This window comes from Sinocyclocheilus grahami, unplaced genomic scaffold (genome assembly GCF_001515645.1).
Source record: "Sinocyclocheilus grahami isolate Dianchi unplaced genomic scaffold, SAMN03320097.WGS_v1.1 scaffold1205.1, whole genome shotgun sequence".
NCBI lineage: Eukaryota > Metazoa > Chordata > Actinopteri > Cypriniformes > Cyprinidae > Sinocyclocheilus > Sinocyclocheilus grahami.
Genome location: NW_015506384.1, coordinates 203,115 through 229,656, shown reverse-complemented (window position 1 = coordinate 229,656; position 26,542 = coordinate 203,115). Strand labels below are relative to the sequence as shown.

Sequence of the window (26,542 nt, the reverse complement as noted above, 5' to 3'; positions counted from 1 at the left end):
GAAAGCAGCACCAGCGCAACCTGTGGGCGGGACTTATCAATGTGCCGCTACTATTGGCTCTTAGGGAAGTCTGTCACTTCAGTGAGATCAATGATTGGATTAAGCTTTTTTTCCCTTCTGGACCACTCCTTTTTCCTTTAATTTACTTTCTTAAACTTTTAAACTATAAATACTTATATATTTTTAACTTCTTACTGGCTGCCTGGGTTACCTGGGCTAAAAAGTCTTAATTAACTCAGCAAAAAAGAGTGGGAAACTCCTGCCAACTAAATAAAATTTAGCTAAAGGCTGATTATTTCTGTTTTAATTTGATATATTGGGGTCTTTTATGCATTTTATGTACCTTTTCGCAAAATTAAAGTAGTCGAATTATGTTGTTAAAGTTTGAGAAATAGATTGTTCCTGTTTATCTGATGGTTTTCAGTAAAAAAAATTAATAGATAAATAAAAAGATTTCATAACTGCATGTGTTGTTTTTCTTTGCATGTCCCAGCATTATTAGCACGTTTAAATAAGAACACTATATTAATGACCTAAATTAAAATGAACAAAAACATTTTTTATTAACATCAGCATAGATTAATAAATGCTATAAAATATATTATTCATTGTTAGTTCCTGTTACTTAATGCATTAACTAATGTTATCAAATGAAACCTTACTGCCCTCTTGCTGAGAAATGGTATTTGCACATTGTCGTTTACAGCACGTGGGGTGCACAACTAAATAAAATCAAACTTTCTGAGTAGCTGTAACGTGCCGAATAAGATGACTGAATCTACATTGCTGTATTCTGAAATCATTTGTTGCATCCATAATAATGGTTTGAATTTAAGTATATTAATCACATTACTGTAGGCATGAACAAAAATGTTTTACACTTGTAAAAATATAAATTTTCCTCAAAACATATACTTCACAGACACTGCAGAGTAGTTACAGTTGAAGTTACAATATTGCAATTAAAGTGTACTTACAAAAGTGTACTTACAACGTACAACTAACATATACAAGACAAGTACACTATTATAACTACAGACTGAAGATGCAGGTACTTTAAATGTAAGTACAATTAAAGAACATGAAGGTACAGCATCAAGTGCTTAATGTGTCATGTAAGTTCCTAGTTGTTAAGAACACCTAATATAAAGTGGGACAAACAAGAGAGTAGCCTAGTGTTTTAGTTTGCCCTCCTCCCCCTGGATACAGCAGTGTCACAGTGAGGGTTACATTCTGAGTGGAGGATGTGTTTATCAAACTGAAACTAAGCTTTAGCCTGCACTCATTCACCTCGGCTGAAGTTCCTCTGTCATCGACAAACATGGAGCTCTATCTGGCCATTCTTACCCTCACTGCTTTTCTCTCAGCTGATGCTCAGTGTAAGTTCATTCTTTGCATATTAACATATTTACACAGATTTTTAATATGAAAAGCCTGTACACGGATGTAATATTTTCACGAAGAACACTAATTCCAAAAGTTTGGCATCAGTACAATTTTTTATGTTTTATTTTTTTTTAAAAGAAGTTATGCTCATCAAGGCTGCAATTATTTGATAAAAACTTCTATTTTAATATATTGTAAACTGTAATGTATTTCTGTGATGCGCAGCTGTATTTTCAGCATCATTACTCCAGTCTTCAGTGTCACATGATCTTCAGAAATCATTCTGATCCACCTTATTCTTCAATGCAGAAGTAAGTTTATGTGTGAGAGAGGTTCAGTAGCCGCTGTAGGGAAATAACCAGAACAATAACCACGTGCAGTAAAACTCTTGCACTGCAAACCAGTGTATTCATAATTAAGACAATACATAATAATATACAATTATTAACAAAATAATATGGTAAGACACAGCAATTCTCAATATCAAGCAGCAAAACGAGTGGTATTGTAAAAAATAGCGGGACACGGATGACACCAGAAGCAAGACACATTACATTTACAAATGTCTGCGCTCGCTCTTGTGGGAAGAAAGAGCTGGATATGCTGATTTATTGATGTTTATTGATGTTGATTGCTGTTTAATATTTTAATGAAACCTGTGGTACTTTCTAAGTCTAAAAGCATTTATTCAAAATAGAAATCTTTCCTAACTGTGCAAATCTTTACTATCACTTTTTATTAATCCAACTCATTCTTGCTGAATAAAAATGTATACATTTATTTAAAAAAGAAAATAGTAAATAGTGACCCCAAACTTTTGAATGGTGGTGTACATTGTTACAAAAGATTTCTAAATGCACTTTTTGGCAACACTTTATTTTAAAGTGTCCTTGTTACATGTATTTACGATTATAATAATAAATAAAAAAGCATAATTACATGCAGGTAACCCTAATCATATCACCAATCTTAACAATATAGTAAGTGCATGTAGTTTATTATTATTACTCAGTACTTAATTGTATAATTACACTGTAACAAGGACACCTTAAAATAAAGTGTAACCCTGTTGTATATTTACTTCACTCACCATGTTAGGTTAACTAGTCATCAGCTGTTTGACTGGTCAGTGGTTGACTATAAGTGGTCATTTAGCATATTGGGTGTTAACAACACCTGTATAGAACATCTTCACATTTAGAAACGGCTGGTGCTTTAGAGAATTGCCAAAAAAAAAATAAAGGTTTTGTGTTAATTCCCAAAACACATTAGTTATATCTGATATGCAGTTAATTTGTCTGGGACTCTGTGAGTTTCTCGTTTATCTGTTGATGCTTCTTCCGTTTCAGTAGAGCATAAGGATTTCTCAATCACTGGATGTTCTGAAACAGAGAAAGAGTCTATGACTGGATCTGACGGACAGGAGGCGTGGCATGCTGACTTTAATCAGAAGACAGGAGTAGTTACATTACCTGATTTTGCAGATCCTATGAGCTTTCCAGGATATTATGAAGAAAGTGTTGCAGAGCAAGACGTATGCAAACAAAACCTGGCTGTACTCATTAAAGCTTACGAGAGCCCACCAGAGGAATTGGGTACGACATGAATTTGCACTGTGAAGCTTTTTTAAAGTAGAGTTTTACAGTAATGCATTTCTTTAACAGAAATTAAATGATTTTAATAACTACATGTTATGCATTCAGTGTATTCAATATTTTGGTTAACCATGAGTTTTGACTTGCAATTGTATTAAACATGTATGATATCAGTGTTCTTATGCACGCATTTCATTTGAATGAGGTCAGATGTACTGCTGCAGAGTTCAACACAGTTATGTGTGTTCACAGACCCTCCTGAGACGTTCATCTATTCGAGGAACGATGTGCAGCTGGCTGTTGAAAACACGCTCATCTGTCACGTGACGGACTTCTTTCCTCCACCTGTCAGCGTCTCATGGGCTAAGAACAATGTGATTGTGACAGAAGACGTGAGTCTGAGTCAGTATCGGCCAAGGAGCGACGGATCCTTCCACGTGTTCTCTTCCCTGAAGATCACTCCTGAAGATGGAGATGTTTACAGCTGCACAGTGAACCACCAAGCGCTCCAGGGCCAAAAATAAAACCCGCCCTCTACTTGATATTCATTTCCATACATCACCATACTGAAATAAAGTTGGCAGCAGCTTCCGGTTCACACAGACTTTAAAATATTCTAGCTGAGCCCCAGTGTTAGTGTTACGTCCATAGGGACGTATATTTATTTGTAATACCATTATTGTTCTTGAATTTGTTTCATTGTTGTTAACAAAGGTGTGGACATGTTTGTTTTTGCTCTGTCTCTCTCTGCTGCTCCTCAGGGCAAATCGCCACCACCTGTACCTCGTTTGTGAGAGCGTGCCCAAGAGGATATTGAGTTTGCTAGGAGACACACTTCTCCCCTGCTCCAGACTGAACTTTGTGCTTGTTTTTCATGGAGAGACAATGGTTGTGTATTAGCAGTGTCTAATTGAGTTTCAGCATGCACAGTTAATGGATAATTTTCCAGGTTGAGATTGAGCAAAAAGTCTTGTGGCTCTTTTGTCTCGAGTGATTTTAAATACTAGCCTGTGTGTTAAGATGGATGCTGTAGGGGGAGAGTGCCTTTTTCTTTTTATACTGCTTTTTGCCTCTGTTTTTGTACAGCAAGGGAGGTGAGGGAAGTTGGCTGTTCATTTATTTTATTTTATTTATGGTTAGTTAGAGCTCCTTCTTAAATTAGTTAGTGAACTATTTTGTTTGTTATTTTAGGCTTTGCTTTTCCCTGAGCCTTTGCTCCCATTGTTCTTTTCTGTCTTGTAAATAAAGTTTATTTCTGTTTATATATATCAACTGGTGTCATCTTCACTCTGGGCCAGAGGATTGAAGTGTGTTCTCGCTTTTCATTTCCTCTATACTTTTTTTTCTTCTTCTCTGTTACTTCCCCTTCTGACCCCTGGACGCTCGGGGGAACATAACAAGTGGGGGTTCGTCCCATACTTTTTTCAAATTTAGTTGTTGTGGTGAGTAGCATTTTTCTCTTTTCTCTCTAATCGCGTGTTTTGGCCTTTTGTGTGGGGAGGAAGATCTCTGTGGTGGTAGAAATGGAGTTTGACCCTTGAGGATGGAGAACATCCTGTAGTTCCAGCAGAGGCCGTGACAGAGGACATTCTTCCTGATACAGATATTGTTGAGAATGACGATCATGATCCGTTCCTGGCCATTCGTTTAAAAGAACTAAACCACACGTCTAGATTTGCAAGCTGGGGAGATGAGCAGGAAACCTGTTCCTGTTCCCACTGCCTCTCTTATTCCGCCTGTTAATGCAAGTGTTGATCAGGAAAACCTTGAGTTTGACGTTAGTAAGTATATCAAACTCGTACCTCCTTTTTGTGAGTCTGAGGTCGATGCTTACTTTAGGGCCTTTCTCACCGCTTTAGTTCCAGAACTAAATGTACAGTACTAAAGTACTGGGACGATTTTGCATGAACTATTTCCCAGTACTATTTAAAGGGTTGCATTCGCACCGACAGTGTGTACTAGGAAGTGACGTAAGCCGGTCGACAGCGACGTCATTTGTGCGCGGCGTTCAACAACAGAAACAAAGAAGAACTACATTAACAACAGGAGGATGGAGGACGCTGTGATCGGAGCTGTGTGTTTGTTGTGTCTCGCGGGTTTCACAATAATGGACATGGAAAGTCGACGTATACGTAAAGCGATTGAAAGAACGGAAAGGAGGACTAAGAATCTCCAACGACAACTGGCCGTGCTACATTTGCTACAAGTGCCTGCACTTCAGCGTCCGTCCATCTATCGCTGTTCTCCATACTTGCGAAATAAGTTGACACAATGTTTACAGCATGTTTACACTGCGTTTTAAATCATGGCAGGTGAGGGCGTTTTCGTACGCGTTTGGCCAATCAATGTCTACTTACAACACGATTAGTACCAGTTGTGCTGGTCAGACCCTGCTCCGGAGTAGGAGCTAATTTGGTTCTCGAAAAAGGCTGTCCGGTACTAAAATCACTCCCAGTTCCGGCGGTGCGAAAACGCCAAAAAGTGGGTAGTTCCACAATTAGTTCTTGTATTATGAAAAGGTTCCAGTGGTGCGAAAGGCCCTTTTGTTGCTTTTAAGCTGGTAGCAGGTAAGTGTCGCTGGTCGAAGAACATGTGCGCATTGTTCCTACAATGCAGTCTGACAGGCAAAGTTCAAGAAACTTGCACGGCATTGCCAATTGAGTGAAGTTTTGATTATGACATTGTTAAAGTCGCTGTTCTCAGGGCATACAAATAGTTTTTTTAAGGAGACCATTATTTTTAATTTGATTTGATTCAATGCAATGCAATTAATGGAAAATTTATGATGCTATGCAATTCCACATTATCTGCACTGACAATGTGTCTGCGCTTCAAGTGTGTTGTTAAATTTGTCGTACTGCATGTATATTTTATAGCAGCATGACATATTTTACAAATTGCATGGGTTTTATCAAAATCTCCATATCTTATAAAACCTAAAGTTATTCCAAACACTGGATTTGCAGTTATTTGGTGGAAGATGCAGCTATACCTCTGCCATGTTAATATATGATCTATGTGACTCTCAGGACACGCCTCAGTCTCTGTAGTGTTGAGATGCATCATATTCACGCAGCAGCAGCGGGGATGAGAGGACATGCTTGAGAAACGGCTTCGAGAGGAGAAATCAATCTACGTAGAAAATACTGTATAATAATTACATATAAATAAACTAGTTTTTACTGATGCAAATGTTAAAAACAATGCATCGCCATACAAATGCCGACTTGTATCCAATCCCTAATAGGTATGTCTGGGCTGTTTTAAATATTTAAGAAAATAGTTAATGTATTATAGTTATTATGAGTTGTTTGGGTTGGGGGTAAATTAAACACGATCCGCGGTGACGTCATAATCATTTTACATTGTGGTCTATGGATCGGCCTGCAGTGTGCATATGAAACACTCACTTTCTCAGTCAAGATCGAGAGGTCGAGGCTCTGTCCATATAAACTTCCCTCGTCCACTTCACGAAGAGTAACACACTTCAGAATGGCAGCAGGATTCACCTGAGAGTAAGTGCTTAGGGAAGTTCACGAGTGTGTGTCTAAAAGGGAAGTGGTAGTTATAAAATGAAAGCAGGATATTACTTGGCAACACGTGACACATAAGTAAACCATGTCTGATTGGACAGTTGTTTTAGACCCTTATGACTTGATCATGAACAGAGTATTGTCTGCTCTCAGTTGTGATAGAGCGAGTGAACATGTCCGTGCCAAAGCTCTGGAGTCTCCATCACATTCTCCTGCTGTCTGTATTCACCGGCGCAGGTGAGAGAAATGGGCTTTACTAACTGACACTGAAGAAATGAGCATTATTACAGTAGTAGTGCTGGTGAGGATATATTGTTGTTTTTGGTATTTAACAGTGCTGGTCAAATTTAACAGCGACTTTTTCTTAAACGCTGTTAGTTATGATGGTTCTGTTAGTGGACCCTCCAGTGTAGTAAAGTAGAGGTACATATATTTTAATAATATGAATGTGACATGTTGATTTAGAAAGGACATCCCATTAATAACAACAACTGGCTGATGTGTTCAAGTGCTTGTGTTTTTGTTTGATTGTTTTTCAGCTAATGGATATTATAACTACCGTTGGCCACAGTGCATCTACAGCTCCAGTGATTTCAGTGACATGGTGTTCTTGGATGGCTATTACTTCAATAAATATCTGTACGTACAGTTCAACAGCACTGTGGGGGAGTTTGTGGGGTTTACTGAGTTTGGAGTGAGAACTGCAGAGATGTGGAACAAAGATCCAACAATCATACAGCAATTAAAGGCTGAAGTTGAAACATTCTGTAAACCTAATGCTGAACTGTTCAAAACAGCTATCCATGATAAAGCAGGTATGTGACTCAAGACTCACACAGAGCTCTTCATTTAAACAGTTATATAATTTTTAAAGGAAAATATTTATCTAATATCAAGCACATTTGAAATGGTGTAATGGTAATGTTTATTGTAAGATGTAATTGTGCTCCTCCTGGTTCAGTGGCTCCAGTTGTGAAGCTGAGTTTAGTGAAGCAGGGAGACAGCAGACATCCATCGCTGCTGATGTGCAGTGCGTATGACTTCTACCCTGAGCAAATCAGTGTGTCCTGGCTGAGGGACGGTGTAGTGGTGACTTCTGACGTGACCTCCACTGACAAGATGCCTAACGGAGACTGGTACCACCAGATTCACACTCAGCTGGAGTACACTCCCAAAGCTGGAGAGAAGATCTCCTGTATGGTGGAGCATGCCGGCTTCACCAAACCCATGATCTATGACTGGAGTAAGAGAGAGGACTCTGACATACCAATATATTGCATTCATCACACAATAAGAGAAAATATGGAAACTGTCCAGATGTTAAATCTCATCCTGCTAAACAAAAAAACAATAAATGACAGTAAGACAGTAAATGCTGTGATAATAGAGTGATGCGTGTTCCTCACAGACCCTCCTCTGCCTGAGTTTGAGTGGAATACACCGCTGTTATTCACTGCTGGGGCTGCTGGACTGATGCTGGGAATCATCATGGCAGCTTCTGGATTCATTTACTACAAGTCAACATCAACAGGTCTGTGAGTTATGGAACAACACTATACATGTCATGGCATGCTATTTTTAAGCTAATTACTCTTCTTATTTTGATAGATGAGATCCTAGTACTTCATTAATGGTGGTGAGTTTTACATTCCATTCGGATTACCTTATTTCTGTGTGATCAAACATATTAATGAATTACTGAACAATCCACCCCATTAACATGAATAATAATCAGACTGAATAGCAGGTCCTCATCCAGACTGAAAGACGCCTCATCATGGAGAGAAACACTCTTCATGACACAAAATAACAATCATGATGCAGATAGAAGCTCAGCAGCATATCTGATGTGTTACAGCTAATATTTCAGCATCATTATGCAGTATTGACAGTGATGATGCTTGAAGTTTGTTTGCTCTGGGAAATTCACAGGTATATAGTTCATTTGTTTAGCTGTGTAAACAACTCAGTAAATGGTGTTTTCTGTGCTGTGTTACTGATCTAGCTGATACCAATTTGCGGCTAATCGAGATATCATGAGGGCAGTATTACGGTATTATAGAGTATTGTTTACTGTGCTTGGAAAAATGGAACAAACTGTTTTGTCTAAAACTTGTTTAAAAAGCTACAATTGTTTTCGGACAGTGTATGGGACATCATACGTGGCTACACATCATGTAACTCTTTCACTTTCTACTTGTGGCCAAGTCTGTGGAACAAAAGTAGATGACAGCGAAACATCAGTATTCTGTGTGCTGAGAATAAAACATTGTGACATTCTCTAATTATATTCAGTTATTTGTATTATCTTAGGCTTTATATTCTGTGTCTATATGTTTTAAATTGTTGGATTTTTTTTTTTTGTGGACTTTCAAGATGGTTTTTCTTTCTTTTTTGCGAAGTCAGTGACATTCATTAATGTGACTTCTCTGTCCCTCACAGTCAGACATAGAGCAAAATATTGTGTCAGGGGAAGGTCTTTAAACTCAAATCAAGAAATTAAGTGCTGTCTAAAGGTGCTTTTGAACCATTTTGCATGAAGAATGACGAAAACTTGTCTGAGCCTGAGCACAGCTCCTATGGAGTTCTGAACGGCCAATCGCCGTTAGTTCATAAATTATCATACGTAGAGAGTTCTAATATTTAATTTGCATGATTGGTTTTACACAGCATTATTCATCTAAAGTGGATGGTGGTTTTACAGAGGGGATGCTTCTTGTCAATTTTTTCAACAATTTGAGCCCTGTACAGAATAACTCTGGTTTTGCTGTGTGTGAGGCTCAGGACAGTGGGCTCAAACTCAGCTGCAGAGTTTAGCTCCAGCCCTGCTGCAACACACAGACCTGTAGTTTTCAGGCTTTCCTGAAGCCCTGTATTAGTCCACTGTATTGTGACCCTCCAGGAACTGATTTTGACACCCCTGTCTTAGGACTTTTCCAAACTGCTTCAACTTGAGTGTTACTTTGACACGTTGATTAGGGTTGGCACCAGGGCTCTCAAGTTATAGCAACATTTTGGAGTGAGATTAGCAGAGGGGCCACTCAAATATTTGCAGCACCCAATTCTCTCAAGTTTTCAATAGCAGTTCAATTTGACCTATTGTTCATAATTGATCGGAACAAATAGAAATGATAACAACTGGTAAATCTGATTTTAAAAAAAAAATGTAAAAAGGTTTATGTATTTCAAAAATACAAATGTATCAGGAAAAAAAATTAATAAATTTGTTCAAACCCACCATGGAGAACACACTCTCTGCTGTGGGGTGGAGAAGCCACAGTGCTTTAAGTGGGAGCCCCCTATCCCTGTCATCAAAATGTGCAACAAACACTAATGACAAAAAACAACAACAACATTCATAAGCTGAAATATGTACTCTCTCTCTCTCAGTCACGGAATGCCAGGAGAGACAAGGTAAGATCCAGTTGCAGTTTATTGAAAGTAACAAAATAATCAAAACAGAACAAAAACGTGGCAAAAGGTAATCCAAAACGCAAGGAACAGATACGATCAGACATGAGATGACAAATACAAAATAGCAGCAATGACAGACAGAGTGAGCAAGGTATATATAGCTGGGATAATGAGTAAATGACTAACAGGTGATAATGATCGGAAATAATAAACAGGTGCTAATGATCAGACAGAATGACAGACAAGGGACTGTGGGAAATGGAGTTCACAGCATGTAACACAAAAACAGGAGAGCGCCCTCAAGTGGCCAGTCCAGGGCACCACAACCAGACACTGTGACACTCACTCTCTCTCTCTCTCTCACACACACACACACACACAGCTTGACATACATCCGCAGAGAAAGTTCTGCAATCCAACTGTATGTGTACAGTATGCACATAGTGCATAGAGCACTGCTGTTCAGTTGGCTCGTTTGGGGCCAAATGTCTTTTTATTTTTTATGCTTTTTTAAAATAAATTTATAAAACAATTTATTTTATTTGTCTTTTATCAGATTTAACCATTGTTATAACATTGCTAGTACTTTCCTTAGTTTCTGGTAGCCAAAGCTAAGTTAAAGGGGTGGTTGATTGCGATTTCACTTTTTTAACATTAGTTAGTGTGTAATGTTGCTGTTTGAGCATAAACAATATCTGCAAAGTTACGAAGCTGAAAGTTCAATGCAAACGGAGATATCGTCTTTTAAAATTCTGGCAGTTGAATGCCTACAAAAACGGCTGGTAGAGACTACAACGAGTTACTTCCCGGGTTTGTGACATCACAAACCCTGACAAACACCGCCTCCGGGAACATGCAGCAAAGGGCCATGCTGTGCTGCTTTAGAGAAGAGAAAGAGAAAACTAGGGGTGCATGTAAAAATCTATTCATACATGAATCGCGATTCTGTCTTCTAATGATTCTAATGGATTCACAAGTTTCAAAATCAATGTTCTAAAGCAGCGGTTCTTAATACTGTTCCTCGCGTCCTCTGCTCTGCGCACGCTCTGCATCTCTCTCTCTCTCTCTCTCTCTCTCTCTCTCTCTCTCTCTCTCTCTCTCTCATTCAGCTCAGCTCCAACAATGAACTGTTCCAATTATACACTTATTTTCACATTGCTATGAAGTTGAAAGCTTTTTTTAAATCAATAAAACATGTCAATATGTTTCTTTGTTTGCCCTTTAGATTTTTGTTGATTAGAGTGTGGAGAGAATAGATGTGGTCGGATGTACGTTGTTTTGGTAAAAAGCCAATTTGTGATTTATTTAGGATGTTGTGTCTTGTGAGGAATGTCACTATGCGGCTGTTTATTATATTGCAGAAAAGCTTTGCTAGGCTACTGCCGACACTAATGCCGCGGTAATTACTGGGATCGAATTTATCTCCCTTTTTGTATATAGGTGTGATCAGTCCTTCAGACCAGGTCTCAGGGAAGTCACCAGAGGATAAGATCAGATTGAATAATTTTGCCAGAGCTTGAATTATGTAAGGGCTGCTGATTTTGAGCATTTCATTGCTGATGTTGTCTTGTCCACATGCCTTCTTTAATTTGAGATTTTTAATGTGCTCTGTTATTTCTGATGTTGTTATAATCATGTCCAGTGGGTTTTGGTAATTTTTTGTTGTTTTCTTTAAATCTTCTAGTTTTCTCTTTGTTTTTGTTTGGGGCTGGTTGAGGTCTGGTTCTAGTTTTTGGTAAAGAGTTTTAAAGTAAGACCTCCAGACTGTGCCACACTGGAGGAATGCGTCTGATTTGGGGCTTTCACATTTTTTAAAGAGATTCCAGAAATTGTTTTGGTCTATTGATTCATCGATTTCATCAATTTTAGCGTCATAATATTGATCTCTTTTGTTGCAAATTAGCTTTTTATAATTTTTCAAACAGTTGGAGTAGGCGAGCCGTAGTGTCTGATTGGCCGGTTCTTTATGCTTTTTGTTAGCAAGCCATCGAAGGTCTTTTCTGAGACAATTGCCTTCCTTATCAAACCACATATTCTTTTGTTTATTCAATATTCAAACATTGTTCTATGTTTGTTTTGTTGTTTAATATTAGATATAGTGGCCAAAGTTTGAAATATATAATTAAGATTGGATGTTGCTGATTTTATCCCGTTAGTATCTGGAGTGAAATCTGTGGACATAAAGTCGTCCAGCATTTTTAGCATTGCAGAGCTGCTCATGTTTTCTTTGAATTGTTCCGTGTTAGATTGGTTCCAGCTGAGTTTTGATTTTAAGGGGAAGAGTTTGTCATGTTTGAGGGGAGTTCTGACCCGGTCACAGGACTGTTTCAGGTAAAGGACTGTTTGGCAGTGGTCAGAAATGGGAAGTTGAGGTCTAACTGTAAAGGCATTAATCAAATCTGGGTCAATGTCTATAATTGAATAATGGACTACACTGGCTCCTAATCTGGAGCAGTAAGTAAATCTACCAAAGGGATCTTCCTTGATTCTGCCATTTATGATATCCAGCCCTAGACCTTTAAAAAAAGTTTTAATATCTGCTTCCCGTTTATGTTGATTACATTGTCACAGCTGGTTCTCAGAGTAATGACTGGTGTTGACTGGGACATGATGTCCCCAAATATGTGACCATTATCTGTGGTATTTACATAATCAATTTCTCTCCCAGTCCTTGCATTTAGGTCACCACATATGAGAATATTTCCTTTGGATTGAAAGTGTAGGATGTCTCTTTGCACCTGGAGAAAGCACTCTTCTTGGTAGTAGGGAGAATCATGAGGTGGTATATAAATAGCACAGAGGTAAAGATTTCTCTGTGGCAGGATAGATTTTACTTCAAGCCAAATCAGTGAATTTTCAGTTTTGACCGTTTTAATCAAGTGTTTTAGATGATCTTTGTGCCATATAAGTATGCCACCTGAATCACGACCACATTTTATTTGGGTTTTTTTTTAGTGAGGGCACAGTGATTTCTCTGTATCCTCTTGGACAGTGCAAGGTCTCATTACTCCGATACCATGTCTCATTAAATATAGCAGTGTCTATGTCTTTTATATTACTAAGTAAGTCTTGGTCTGCAGTCTTGTCTCCAAAAGATGAAGAATGCAAACCCTGTATATTCCAACAGCTAATTCTAAACGATTTCATAGATAAGATACAGTAAAGTGTGTGAAGGTATTACTCTTGTAATGAAATTAACTATTTATTTTTATTTTGTAAGGGAATTAATTATTATTATTTTAGCTCAGGTTTTGAGAGGAATCAAATCTGAAGATTCGAAGCCAACCTGATTAGAACTGATTTCATATTTGATAGTTTACACTTTATCAACTGTTCGTCCAGCGAGACGTTAACATGCGTGCATCTTAACAATTTGAATATTTGTATTATCCCTGGCCACAGGTTAATACATGCTTTTGATAAGTTATAAGCTACGAGCTAGGTAACGTGATCTGGGCAAGGTTTAACTTTAAATTCACGACACATGACAATACTTCTTTATAAATGAAACAAGAATTTATTGGCTATTCTAGATTACATTAAACTAAGCTAAAACACACACACACACACACACACACATACACACAACAGGTTCAGGAAAATGAGTTAACAGAGTTTACATGAAGTTCCCACAGTTCTAACACTCATTTTCCACAAGTTCTTTAAATTCAACCTGAGAAAATCAAAAAGAATAGATTTGTCTTACGTTTACTGCTTAATTAGTTCAGCACCGATTTCAGCAGAGAGAAGACCTTGGCTGCGTCCGAAACTGCCTACTTCTCTACTATATAGTAGGTGAAAAGCAGTAGGTGAGCGAATAAGTACGTCCTAATCCTCAGTATTCATAAAAGAGTAGTCGAGAATTACCTGTGTGACGTACTAATTCTCGCGAGATTCGGACACACGTCTACTTAAAGTGTGTCCGAAACCACCTACTTCTCTACTATATAGTAGGCGAAAAGCAGTAGCCGAGCGAATAAATATGTCCGAAACCTCAGTATTCATAAAAGAGTAGGCAAGAATTACCTGGGTGACGTACTACTTCTCGCGAGATTCGGACACACGTCTACTTAAAGTGCATCCGAAACCGCCTACTTCTCTACTATATAGTAGGGGAAAAGCAGTAGACGAGCGAATAAATATGTCCGAAACCTCAGTATTCATAAAAGAGTAGGCGAGAATTACCTGGTGTTTTAGATGATCTTTGTGCCATATAAGTATGATGCACGACCACATTTTATTTGGGGTTTTTTTGTGAGGGCACAGTGATTTCTCTGTATCCTCTTGGACAGTGCAAGGTCTCATTACTCCGATACCATGTCTCATTAAATATAGCAGTGTCTATGTCTTTTATATTACTAAGTAAGTCTTGGTCTGCAGTCTTGTCTCCAAAAGATGAAGAATGCAAACCCTGTATATTCCAACAGCTAATTCTAAACGATTTCATAGATAAGATACAGTAAAGTGTGTGAAGGTATTACTCTTGTAATGAAATTAACTATTTATTTTTATTTTGTAAGGGAATTAATTATTATTATTTTAGCTCAGGTTTTGAGAGGAATCAAATCTGAAGATTCGAAGCCAACCTGATTAGAACTGATTTCATATTTGATAGTTTACACTTTATCAACTGTTCGTCCAGCGAGACGTTAACGTCCATGTATCTTAACAATTTGAATATTTGTATTATCCCTGGCCACAGGTTAATACATGCTTTTGATAAGTTATAAGCTACGAGCTAGGTAACGTGATCTGGGCAAGGTTTAACTTTAAATTCACGACACATGACAATACTTCTTTATAAATGAAACAAGAATTTATTGGCTATTCTAGATTACATTAAACTAAGCTAAAACACACACACACACACACACACACATACACACAACAGGTTCAGGAAAATGAGTTAACAGAGTTTACATGAAGTTCCCACAGTTCTAACACTCATTTTCCACAAGTTCTTTAAATTCAACCTGAGAAAATCAAAAAGAATAGATTTGTCTTACGTTTACTGCTTAATTAGTTCAGCACCGATTTCAGCAGAGAGAAGACCTTGGCTGCGTCCGAAACTGCCTACTTCTCTACTATATAGTAGGTGAAAAGCAGTAGGTGAGCGAATAAGTACGTCCTAATCCTCAGTATTCATAAAAGAGTAGTCGAGAATTACCTGTGTGACGTACTAATTCTCGCGAGATTCGGACACACGTCTACTTAAAGTGTGTCCGAAACCACCTACTTCTCTACTATATAGTAGGCGAAAAGCAGTAGCCGAGCAAATAAGTATGTCCGAAACCTCAGTATTCATAAAAGAGTAGTCAAGATTTACCTGGGTGACGTACTAATTCTCGTGAGATTCAGACACGCATCTACTTAAAGTGCATCCGAAACCGCCTTCTTCTCTACTATATAGTAGGGGGAAAGCAGTAGCCGAGCGAATATGTATGTCCGAGTCGTTAGTATTCATAAAAGAGTAGGCGAGAATTACCTGGATGACGTACTAATTCTCGCGAGATTCGAGTATTCATAAAAGAGTAGGTGAGAATTACCTGGGTGACGTACTAATTCTCGCGAGATTCGGACACGCGTCTACTTAAAGTGTGTCCGAAACCGCCTACTTCACTTCAATATAGTAGGGGGAAAGCAGTAGTCGAGCGAATAAGTATGTCCGAATCCTTAGTATTCATAAAAGAGTAGGCGAGAATTACCTGGGTGATGTACTAATTCTCGCGAGATTCGGACACGCGTCTACTTAAAGTGTGTCCGAAACCGCCTACTTCACTTCAATATAGTAGGGGGAAAGCAGTAGTCGAGCGAATAAGTATGTCCGAATCCTTAGTATTCATAAAAGAGTAGGCGAGAATTACCTGGGTGATGTACTAATTCTCGCGAGATTCGGACACGCGTCTACTTAAAGTGTGTCCGAAACCGCCTACTTCACTTCAATATAGTAGGGGGAAAGCAGTAGTCGAGCGAATAAGTATGTCCGAATCCTTAGTATTCATAAAAGAGTAGGCGAGAATTACCTGGGTGATGTACTAATTCTCGCGAGATTCGGACACGCGTCTACTTAAAGTGTGTCCGAAACCGCCTACTTCACTTCAATATAGTAGGGGGAAAGCAGTAGTCGAGCGAATAAGTATGTCCGAATCCTTAGTATTCATAAAAGAGTAGGCGAGAATTACCTGGGTGATGTACTAATTCTCGCGAGATTCGGACACGCGTCTACTTAAAGTGTGTCCGAAACCGCCTACTTCACTTCAATATAGTAGGGGGAAAGCAGTAGTCGAGCGAATAAGTATGTCCGAATCCTTAGTATTCATAAAAGAGTAGGCGAGAATTACCTGGGTGATGTACTAATTCTCGCGAGATTCGGACACGCGTCTACTTAAAGTGTGTCCGAAACCGCCTACTTCACTTCAATATAGTAGGGGGAAAGCAGTAGTCGAGCGAATAAGTATGTCCGAATCCTTAGTATTCATAAAAGAGTAGGCGAGAATTACCTGGGTGATGTACTAATTCTCGCGAGATTCGGACACGCGTCTACTTAAAGTGTGTCCGAAACCGCCTACTTCACTTCAATATAGTAGGGGGAAAGCAGTAGTCGAGCGAATAAGTATGTCCGAATCCTTAGTATTCATAAAAGAGTAGGCGAGAATTACCTGGGTGATGTACTAATTCTCGCGAGATTCGGACACGCGTCTACTTAAAGTGTGTCCGAAACCGCCTACTTCACTTCAATATAGTAGGGGGAAAGCAGTAGTCGAGCGAATAAGTATGTCCGAATCCTTAGTATTCATAAAAGAGTAGGCGAGAATTACCTGGGTGATGTACTAATTCTCGCGAGATTCGGACACGCGTCTACTTAAAGTGTGTCCGAAACCGCCTACTTCACTTCAATATAGTAGGGGGAAAGCAGTAGTCGAGCGAATAAGTATGTCCGAATCCTTAGTATTCATAAAAGAGTAGGCGAGAATTACCTGGGTGATGTACTAATTCTCGCGAGATTCGGACACGCGTCTACTTAAAGTGTGTCCGAAACCGCCTACTTCACTTCAATATAGTAGGGGGAAAGCAGTAGTCGAGCGAATAAGTATGTCCGAATCCTTAGTATTCATAAAAGAGTAGGCGAGAATTACCTGGGTGATGTACTAATTCTCGCGAGATTCGGACACGCGTCTACTTAAAGTGTGTCCGAAACCGCCTACTTCACTTCAATATAGTAGGGGGAAAGCAGTAGTCGAGCGAATAAGTATGTCCGAATCCTTAGTATTCATAAAAGAGTAGGCGAGAATTACCTGGGTGATGTACTAATTCTCGCGAGATTCGGACACGCGTCTACTTAAAGTGTGTCCGAAACCGCCTACTTCACTTCAATATAGTAGGGGGAAAGCAGTAGTCGAGCGAATAAGTATGTCCGAATCCTTAGTATTCATAAAAGAGTAGGCGAGAATTACCTGGGTGATGTACTAATTCTCGCGAGATTCGGACACGCGTCTACTTAAAGTGTGTCCGAAACCGCCTACTTCACTTCAATATAGTAGGGGGAAAGCAGTAGTCGAGCGAATAAGTATGTCCGAATCCTTAGTATTCATAAAAGAGTAGGCGAGAATTACCTGGGTGATGTACTAATTCTCGCGAGATTCGGACACGCGTCTACTTAAAGTGTGTCCGAAACCGCCTACTTCACTTCAATATAGTAGGGGGAAAGCAGTAGTCGAGCGAATAAGTATGTCCGAATCCTTAGTATTCATAAAAGAGTAGGCGAGAATTACCTGGGTGATGTACTAATTCTCGCGAGATTCGGACACGCGTCTACTTAAAGTGTGTCCGAAACCGCCTACTTCACTTCAATATAGTAGGGGGAAAGCAGTAGTCGAGCGAATAAGTATGTCCGAATCCTTAGTATTCATAAAAGAGTAGGCGAGAATTACCTGGGTGATGTACTAATTCTCGCGAGATTCGGACACGCGTCTACTTAAAGTGTGTCCGAAACCGCCTACTTCACTTCAATATAGTAGGGGGAAAGCAGTAGTCGAGCGAATAAGTATGTCCGAATCCTTAGTATTCATAAAAGAGTAGGCGAGAATTACCTGGGTGATGTACTAATTCTCGCGAGATTCGGACACGCGTCTACTTAAAGTGTGTCCGAAACCGCCTACTTCACTTCAATATAGTAGGGGGAAAGCAGTAGTCGAGCGAATAAGTATGTCCGAATCCTTAGTATTCATAAAAGAGTAGGCGAGAATTACCTGGGTGATGTACTAATTCTCGCGAGATTCGGACACGCGTCTACTTAAAGTGTGTCCGAAACCGCCTACTTCACTTCAATATAGTAGGGGGAAAGCAGTAGTCGAGCGAATAAGTATGTCCGAATCCTTAGTATTCATAAAAGAGTAGGCGAGAATTACCTGGGTGATGTACTAATTCTCGCGAGATTCGGACACGCGTCTACTTAAAGTGTGTCCGAAACCGCCTACTTCACTTCAATATAGTAGGGGGAAAGCAGTAGTCGAGCGAATAAGTATGTCCGAATCCTTAGTATTCATAAAAGAGTAGGCGAGAATTACCTGGGTGATGTACTAATTCTCGCGAGATTCGGACACGCGTCTACTTAAAGTGTGTCCGAAACCGCCTACTTCACTTCAATATAGTAGGGGGAAAGCAGTAGTCGAGCGAATAAGTATGTCCGAATCCTTAGTATTCATAAAAGAGTAGGCGAGAATTACCTGGGTGATGTACTAATTCTCGCGAGATTCGGACACGCGTCTACTTAAAGTGTGTCCGAAACCGCCTACTTCACTTCAATATAGTAGGGGGAAAGCAGTAGTCGAGCGAATAAGTATGTCCGAATCCTTAGTATTCATAAAAGAGTAGGCGAGAATTACCTGGGTGATGTACTAATTCTCGCGAGATTCGGACACGCGTCTACTTAAAGTGTGTCCGAAACCGCCTACTTCACTTCAATATAGTAGGGGGAAAGCAGTAGTCGAGCGAATAAGTATGTCCGAATCCTTAGTATTCATAAAAGAGTAGGCGAGAATTACCTGGGTGATGTACTAATTCTCGCGAGATTCGGACACGCGTCTACTTAAAGTGTGTCCGAAACCGCCTACTTCACTTCAATATAGTAGGGGGAAAGCAGTAGTCGAGCGAATAAGTATGTCCGAATCCTTAGTATTCATAAAAGAGTAGGCGAGAATTACCTGGGTGATGTACTAATTCTCGCGAGATTCGGACACGCGTCTACTTAAAGTGTGTCCGAAACCGCCTACTTCACTTCAATATAGTAGGGGGAAAGCAGTAGTCGAGCGAATAAGTATGTCCGAATCCTTAGTATTCATAAAAGAGTAGGCGAGAATTACCTGGGTGATGTACTAATTCTCGCGAGATTCGGACACGCGTCTACTTAAAGTGTGTCCGAAACCGCCTACTTCACTTCAATATAGTAGGGGGAAAGCAGTAGTCGAGCGAATAAGTATGTCCGAATCCTTAGTATTCATAAAAGAGTAGGCGAGAATTACCTGGGTGATGTACTAATTCTCGCGAGATTCGGACACGCGTCTACTTAAAGTGTGTCCGAAACCGCCTACTTCACTTCAATATAGTAGGGGGAAAGCAGTAGTCGAGCGAATAAGTATGTCCGAATCCTTAGTATTCATAAAAGAGTAGGCGAGAATTACCTGGGTGATGTACTAATTCTCGCGAGATTCGGACACGCGTCTACTTAAAGTGTGTCCGAAACCGCCTACTTCACTTCAATATAGTAGGGGGAAAGCAGTAGTCGAGCGAATAAGTATGTCCGAATCCTTAGTATTCATAAAAGAGTAGGCGAGAATTACCTGGGTGATGTACTAATTCTCGCGAGATTCGGACACGCGTCTACTTAAAGTGTGTCCGAAACCGCCTACTTCACTTCAATATAGTAGGGGGAAAGCAGTAGTCGAGCGAATAAGTATGTCCGAATCCTTAGTATTCATAAAAGAGTAGGCGAGAATTACCTGGGTGATGTACTAATTCTCGCGAGATTCGGACACACGTCTACTTAAAGTGCGTATGAAACCGCCTACTTCTCTACTAAATAGTAGGGTAAAAGCAGTAGCCGAGCGAATAAGTATGTCCGAAACCTCAGTATTCATAAAAGAGTAGGCGAGAATTACCTGGATGTCCTACTGCTTCTGCCCAGCTTCTTGAGTGCTCGTCGATGGTTACTTTTCTATCCCAGGAGGCCACGTGAGAGGATACATCATAAAGAAGAAGAAGAGGATAATCGAACATGGTGGAAAATTTGGATGAGGGCGTTTACAAATGTATGTATTACAAACCAAAAACATGGTTCCTTATTTTAAATTCGCATCTGTTGAACTACTTTAGAGCAAATTGTTGAAAGTGTAAAAATGCTAAATGGTATAGTAAAGTTGTGATGTTGCTGTAAAAACACGTTTTATTCTGTATAGCTAACGGGGCTCCAGGAAGCACACGTACATCTCCAAAGTAGATTTACATACCTTTAAACCATATACATCTTAAATACGATTACTAAATGTCTATTTAATATCTGGTAGGAAAATCTTCTATATAAATTTCATAGAAGTATGTCTAATAGGTGCTAGATATGAAGTAGACATCTGAGTGTATATGTGTGTTATTGTGTAGTACAATTCACGGTTGTCAGCACTGTTTGCAATAGATGAGTGTAAGTAATGTAAATACATTTCCATAAAGTAACTAAATATAAGTAATCTATTTTATTTGTCCATTAGTACTGTTGAAAAATTGAGGAACATTTGTGTTGGATAAAAAGCTACTTAACACTACTTAATACTTTTGAGCACACAAATCTCAGAGGGAGCTAGACTCTTGTCTGGATGTTACAGGGACAGATGAGACACACGTCTGCTTCTCCGGCGGAGACGAGAGCGGCTAATGAAGCCCTCTTCACCAGAAAGCGGAATGCTGCCATCAAAGGCTTTCAGTGAGTATACTACAGAAATGAATAAAACATCTGTTTAAATCTTAAGTTGTAGTTTATTTCAATTATTGTAATTTCAAACAGAGTTATCACAGCACTTTTCTGATTCTTGATTCCTGTGCATTTGCTGCAGAGCTTTTGTGGTGGAGCAGGACCTGCAAGGAAAGGTGACATTTGTGGGAAAAAAAGGGAAAACCTGAAACAAAAATATAAATAAGATCATTCTGTTACTTCTAATACAGAAATCAAATGGCATTGTGCGGTTAAAATGACTGCTTTTGTATTGTGTTTGTGCTTCTTTCCAGGATCTGAAATGTCTGCAGACTGGTGTGAGCAGTAAGGATGGAGAAGTCCACAGCAGCATCCTGGAAATGGTCCAGTGTCATGGATGAGACGCTCCATCACTCCACCTCTTACTGTCTCATCTGGACCAGATGCTGCTGTGGTCTCTTCATCCTCAGTGACCCCAGAGCCAGCGAGAGCATCTAGAGAAAGACCAAAAGACACAGAGGATGTGAGTTTGGTCAGGTTTGTCCTGCTGGTTTGCTCATACAACATCAGTCAATTAAACCTGAGTTTCAGAAGCTTCAAAAGCATCATCAAATAATGTCATGAAGCTTCTGAAAGTCAGGCTCCATGGACTGATATTGTAGGAACAGAAACCAGCAGGACAAACTTAACCAAAATCACCTTTAGTGTTCAGAAAAAAATAAAAAATACCCCAAGGATTGAACAGTGTGGAGGCGAGTAAATAATGACTGGATTTATATGTTTGGATGAACTAACCCTTTAAACCCCCAAAAAGAAAAAGTAGTAAACTTTAAGAAATAAGCAGCTTTATTGAGCGTTTGTACCCAAGACACAAAAAAGGATTTACAAAAATTACATTTACATTTATCAGAAACTTTTATCCGAAGTGACTTATAGTGCTCTTATTACAGGGACCCCAATCCCCCATCAGCCATCTGGAGTAAAGAGCCTTGCTGAAGGATACAGCGGTGGTGACGACTGCGGAGATCGAACCAGTAACCTTCTGCTGACCAGTGCAACCTTCTGCTGACCAGCTCAGTGCTTTAGCCCACTACACCACTAAAGTAATGAAGTTATGACAAAAATTAGCATGTAATTGTAAACATATGAAATGAAATGCTGACAACATTAATTGTAAAATGTTTTACTCTGTGTAAATGTAGTCGTGCTCATGGAGAACAGGCGATTGTTTAGAGCAGACACAGCAGCAGCCAGATCGTCCCGCATGTGTTCACCTGCTCTTGCTTCAAGATTGTGTGGTACGGGGGGCCTCATCCTCTCTGTGCACTCAGGCAATGATAGCCTCGATGCCCCTTTCTCCTCCATGATCAGATTCAGTCTGACTGCAGCATTGAGGGTCGTGATGGACGGCAGAGACAGCTGAAGGTGCACACGGGGGTCAGCTGCTTCATCAGAATAAAGCTGCAGAACTGGCTCAGCTGTGTTGAGATGGCAGTAGGATGTGGGTTCACCGTCTGTAAATACATACAGATATTACAAACATTGCAAACGCTGAGGAAAACTGTACTAGGTAGGGTTGTGGAGTTACTGATGCTATGAAGTGTTAGTGCACCTGTCGATCTTATCTTCTTTTTTTATTAATACTGCAGAACTTATAATTACACACAAACTCAGGGAAAGATGCTAGTATCTTAAACAATGAACAATCATAATGACAAAAAGCAGAAAACATAAATATAATGGGTTTGCATACATCATAGTATGAGATTATATACACAGAAAAAGAGGCACAATGACAAGGTTAAATATCTTTAATCATAATATTCATATAATCAATGCATCAAAATATTGCATTTGTTGTTGATGTTGTTTATAAGCCGGAGGGATGAAACAAGAGAGTTAAATTCAACAAGAAAAAGAGGAAAACAAAGGAGATTTAAGCCGGTTTTGTTTGTGGATGAAAAATATTGCACACAAAATATATATATTCAAGAGATAACAATTTTGGGTTATCGTAAGGAAAATTTATATATTTAAAGATTAAACTGTGGGTCATATTAGTTGGGTTAAATATATAAAAATTTAAATTAACCCAAAATGTATTGGTTATACTACAATCACAATAAAAGGGCAGCTGTTTCTTCAACAAGACCACAAAATGAGGACATTTCATAAACATCTAAATATTTACAGAGAGATCAATTAAACCTGTCGCTCGTATCTGTTGCGCTTGTAACGTCGTAGATCACATGATAATGTCAACATGGCGGATGAAGTCCGGATCTCATTCATACTTAACGAGATTTGGCTGTAGAGTGCCAACTCTTTTTGCGCTCGTTAAGTAAGTACTTATTGAAATTAAGTACCTACTCATTGAGTAGGCGGTTTCGGACGCAGCCCTTGTTTGTTACTTGCGTTTGTGCTGAAAAGCTTCCTTGTTGGCTGCTTGAGGGAATCCTGGGCTTTTGATTGGTTGCTGATCGGGCGTCTGGATGACGTAGTTTCTGGGAATGCCCTCCGGAGATTGGTTGGTTTCCTGCTGACGCAGAGGCTTTAGCAGTTCTTCTGAGAGAGTCAAAGTTTGCAAGACTTTAGGCTTTCGAAGATCTCTGGCATTCACAAAGCTTCAACGGAGTGTTTGAGTTCAGGATGACCGATCGGTTGATGGTGCAGCTTGTGAGCGCAAGTTGGAGCACGATTAACACAAAGGCCAAAAGGCCAAAAGGCCTCGGTCCATTCTTCTCGCTCGGACATGGAGCAATTAATCTGTCGCTTTCTGTTTATCGGATTATCAATTTATGCATTAAACGGTCATGGGGTCCAGGAGTGTCTGTCGCTGGAACATTTCCAGATACCAGGTTCTTTGTTCTGTTGTTTATTAGATAGTTTATTTATGCTGAAGCCAGTCACGAGACAACACTGACGTTCTGTTGCTTATATGAGTCCAGATGCAGGGGTCAGTTACTGCTGTCTTAGTGCTTGCCGACCCAGGAGGTGGTTTTGTAAATCACTCTCTCCTTGTGTTTCTTGTAAAGATAAGCTGAGCGGGACAGGAACATATTTGAGACAATTGGCACCTGGGCTGACCATGGTTCAGTTTTACGACTCTCACATGGTTGGGAGGAGACCTTCGTTTTTCCAGTGGAATGCGGAGATTCAATCGTTCATTTGTGTCTGTTCACAGAGGCCCTACACTTTTGTACATTATGTGACAAGTTTGGAGCAGATGATGTTGAGCAGGTGTCTTATCTGGTTGAGTTCTGCGGCCGCAGGGTTTTGTGGCTGTTGGACTGCTGCGGCGTAGCTCTGTGATGGTGCTCCAGGGGTCGAGTCCTGTCTGCTTCTTGGAGGAGGGTGGACGTTTCTTTGTGGCTGGGAGCTGCTCTTCCTGTGTAGATTTCTGTTGTTTCCTGTTTTACCAAATGCTGTGTTTTTCAGCACTCTTACGAAAAGTTGTACTCCTTTCTTGTTGAGGTGTATGTAGTCATGCATATGATGGGGCCGAATGTCTTTATGGTAAGCCAGGTGTACATTTGGAATGAGTGCACAGGTTCTGGAGAGTTCTGCATTGTTTCCATGGATCACGTGAAGAGGCACATCACTCCATGGCAGTAACGTGGACAGGGTTATTTTAGCTTCTGGGAAGCGTTCTGAGGCTCTGAGGGCCACCTCTTTGAGCACAGGAGCTCACGTGAAGAGGCACATCACTCCGTGGCAGTAACGTGGACAGAGTTATTTTAGCTTCTGGGAAGCGTTCTGAGGCTCTGAGGGCCACCTCTCTGAGCACAGGAGCCACGTTGCCCTTCGCTGCTCGTAAGTCGTTGGTCCCTCTGTGGATTATGATGTGTTTGTAAGTTTCTTTCAGATTTTTATCAGATAAGATCTGAAGAGCCTTGCTGGTATTCGGGCACCACATTATCTGTGTTTTCATTTTTGGAAATAACAGTTCCTCATTTACATATTTTCCATTGGAGTCGATGAGAATAAGAGCTTCTGTTTCTGGAGCAGTGCTGTGGGCTTTGGTCTGTGGATCTGATGAAGAGTGAGGCTCATCCGCTGCAGGTGATTGCTGATTGTCAGTGGGGGTCTCTAGAAAGGTCAGGTGTTTAGCGTGAGATCCTTTGGATGAGCCTTGGATCATGACAGTGCCGTTGTGGTATAAGTTCAGAGATAAAATTCTTGATTCCTCATTTCCTTCAGCATCTTCAAATACCAGGATCTGTCTGCCTTTACAGATGCCTCTTTTTGTGGTGAAGGTGAAGTGTTGGCAGAAAGCAGTATGCCATAAGGAGCTGCTTTCAGTGTAGAAGAGCAGGTTGGTCATTGAACTGTGGTCATAGTCAGCAAACAGTGCTCCAGGAGTGTGCTTGATCTGCTTCTGTCTGTGGAGCTGTTTAGAATGTGCAGAGCTCTTCTGAGGGTACACAAAGGGGCGGGGCTTGCATGCTGCAGCGGCCATGCTGGTTTTAGAATGTAAACAAACAACTGAAAAAACTATCTCTGTTTGTTTTTGAGAGTTCCTCTGTGAACTATATATAAATATTGATAAAAATATCCACAATATTAAAATATTGATCAAAATCTGTGCATAGACTGTAAAACAAGACCAAAACGACCATCTTCATTGACACTGCCATATGAAAAAAACATCCAAAATATTCTTCCTGAAGTAAATATTGCTGATTGATTCAGAAGTTCCTAACTTACTTTCTGGGTCTCTTCCTTATTCGTTGATGATTGATGTTTGATATCCTCCTTTGTTTCTCTGAGGTTTTAGTCTGTGATTAACTTCATACAGGCCTTGGTCTGGAAGGGTCTCAGTTTGAGAGTTGTTCTCTCTTGGGCAGTTGTGTGGTCCTTTAGGTTGCTCTCATCTAGTTGACTTCTGCAGTTTTTTAAAATAACATTAAAAGTAAAATAATCAGGAGCTCATCCTGTTGCTGCTGCTCAACGGAACTCTCCTCCTCTCCTTCTCTCTTTCTCTCTCTCGAGCGCATGTGTGGGTGTTTGTGGAGCGTGTGTGAGAGCTTAGTGAGTGTGAACGCGTGTATTCGCTTTTGTTGTGTTTCCTTACTTTTCTCTTTCTTTTTTTTACTTCTAAGTTTGTTTATTTGATTTAGTATTTATCTTGTGTGTGTTTTGTTAGTGCTACCTGCTTTCTTAGAAAGCATGGCAGCTCGGGGTGGGAATGGGCTTGATTTCCTCACACGGCGTCACAGAGTCAAGATAGTATCCGTGGCGAGTGTGGAGGCTTGCTGTCTGGGTGTAGGAGAAGTTGTTGGCCATCAAAATATTATCTCTGCATCCAGAATGAATAACGCGACCGTGATTCTTTTTGAATACGGTGGAAAGAGCAAATGAGGTTGTTGCGCGAGGAATAATCATCGATGAAATACTTACACCTGTTTTGCCTCTGATATTACCATCAAAGAAAGTCACAATATCGAATATCCCTCCTTTTCTTAGTGATTATATTTTGCAAGTACTTTCACGTTATGGAAAGTTGGTTTTGCCGATCAAAAAGATTGCAATCAGGTGCAAGTCTCCTTTATTGAAACATATTGTTTCATTTAGGAGATTCGCTTTCATGATAATTAAAGACGACGCTGAACTGGACTTGGCACTAAATTTTCGTGTGGACGATTTTGAATATG

The 26,542-nt window shown here is 39.9% G+C and overlaps 2 protein-coding genes and 1 long non-coding RNA gene across 5 annotated transcripts; 2 read left to right on the top strand and 1 right to left on the bottom strand.

The window, feature by feature from the left end:
- The first annotated feature begins 1,321 nt into the window (after positions 1-1,321).
- LOC107567996 (HLA class II histocompatibility antigen, DP alpha 1 chain-like) lies at positions 1,322-3,816 on the top strand. The gene is made up of 3 exons (XM_016253830.1): positions 1,322-1,379; positions 2,736-2,981; positions 3,234-3,816. Exons 1-3 carry the CDS (start codon positions 1,322-1,324, stop codon positions 3,503-3,505), a joined length of 576 nt encoding a protein of 191 aa, XP_016109316.1. The 3' UTR covers positions 3,506-3,816.
- A 2,575-nt stretch (positions 3,817-6,391) lies between these two features.
- LOC107567999 (H-2 class II histocompatibility antigen, E-S beta chain-like) lies at positions 6,392-8,771 on the top strand. 3 transcript variants are annotated; one of them, XM_016253832.1, is made up of 7 exons: positions 6,392-6,496; positions 6,668-6,751; positions 7,054-7,329; positions 7,476-7,757; positions 7,923-8,045; positions 8,123-8,150; positions 8,262-8,771. In XM_016253832.1, the coding sequence occupies exons 2-6, from the start codon at positions 6,688-6,690 to the stop codon at positions 8,143-8,145; spliced, it is 768 nt and encodes a 255-aa protein (XP_016109318.1). In that variant the 5' UTR covers positions 6,392-6,496; positions 6,668-6,687; the 3' UTR covers positions 8,146-8,150; positions 8,262-8,771. The 3 variants fall into 3 exon arrangements, with proteins under 3 accessions (XP_016109318.1, XP_016109319.1, XP_016109317.1); XM_016253833.1 differs by having other exon boundaries at positions 8,250-8,771; XM_016253831.1 differs by having other exon boundaries at positions 8,123-8,771.
- A 1,024-nt stretch (positions 8,772-9,795) lies between these two features.
- On the bottom strand, positions 9,796-14,806 carry LOC107568000 (uncharacterized). Its single transcript, XR_001606692.1, has 3 exons — positions 14,793-14,806; positions 14,017-14,019; positions 9,796-9,844 (listed from the first exon to the last, which is right to left on the bottom strand). It is a non-coding gene; the product is annotated as an uncharacterized lncRNA (long non-coding RNA).
- Between the last annotated feature and the right edge of the window lie 11,736 nt (positions 14,807-26,542).

Excerpts from the sequence above, each read along its gene's own strand:
- LOC107567996 (XM_016253830.1), top strand. The coding sequence starts at position 1,322 with ATGGAGCTCTATCTGGCCATTCTTACCCTCACTGCTTTTCTCTCAGCT. Across the intron at positions 1,380-2,735 it reads TCTCTCAGCTGATGCTCAGT|TAGAGCATAAGGATTTCTCA; the intron begins GTAAGTTCATTC and ends CTTCCGTTTCAG. Across the intron at positions 2,982-3,233 it reads GAGCCCACCAGAGGAATTGG|ACCCTCCTGAGACGTTCATC; the intron begins GTACGACATGAA and ends GTGTGTTCACAG.
- LOC107567999 (XM_016253832.1), top strand. The coding sequence starts at position 6,688 with ATGTCCGTGCCAAAGCTCTGGAGTCTCCATCACATTCTCCTGCTGTCT. Across the intron at positions 7,330-7,475 it reads AGCTATCCATGATAAAGCAG|TGGCTCCAGTTGTGAAGCTG; the intron begins GTATGTGACTCA and ends CTCCTGGTTCAG. Across the intron at positions 8,046-8,122 it reads CTACAAGTCAACATCAACAG|ATGAGATCCTAGTACTTCAT; the intron begins GTCTGTGAGTTA and ends TTATTTTGATAG.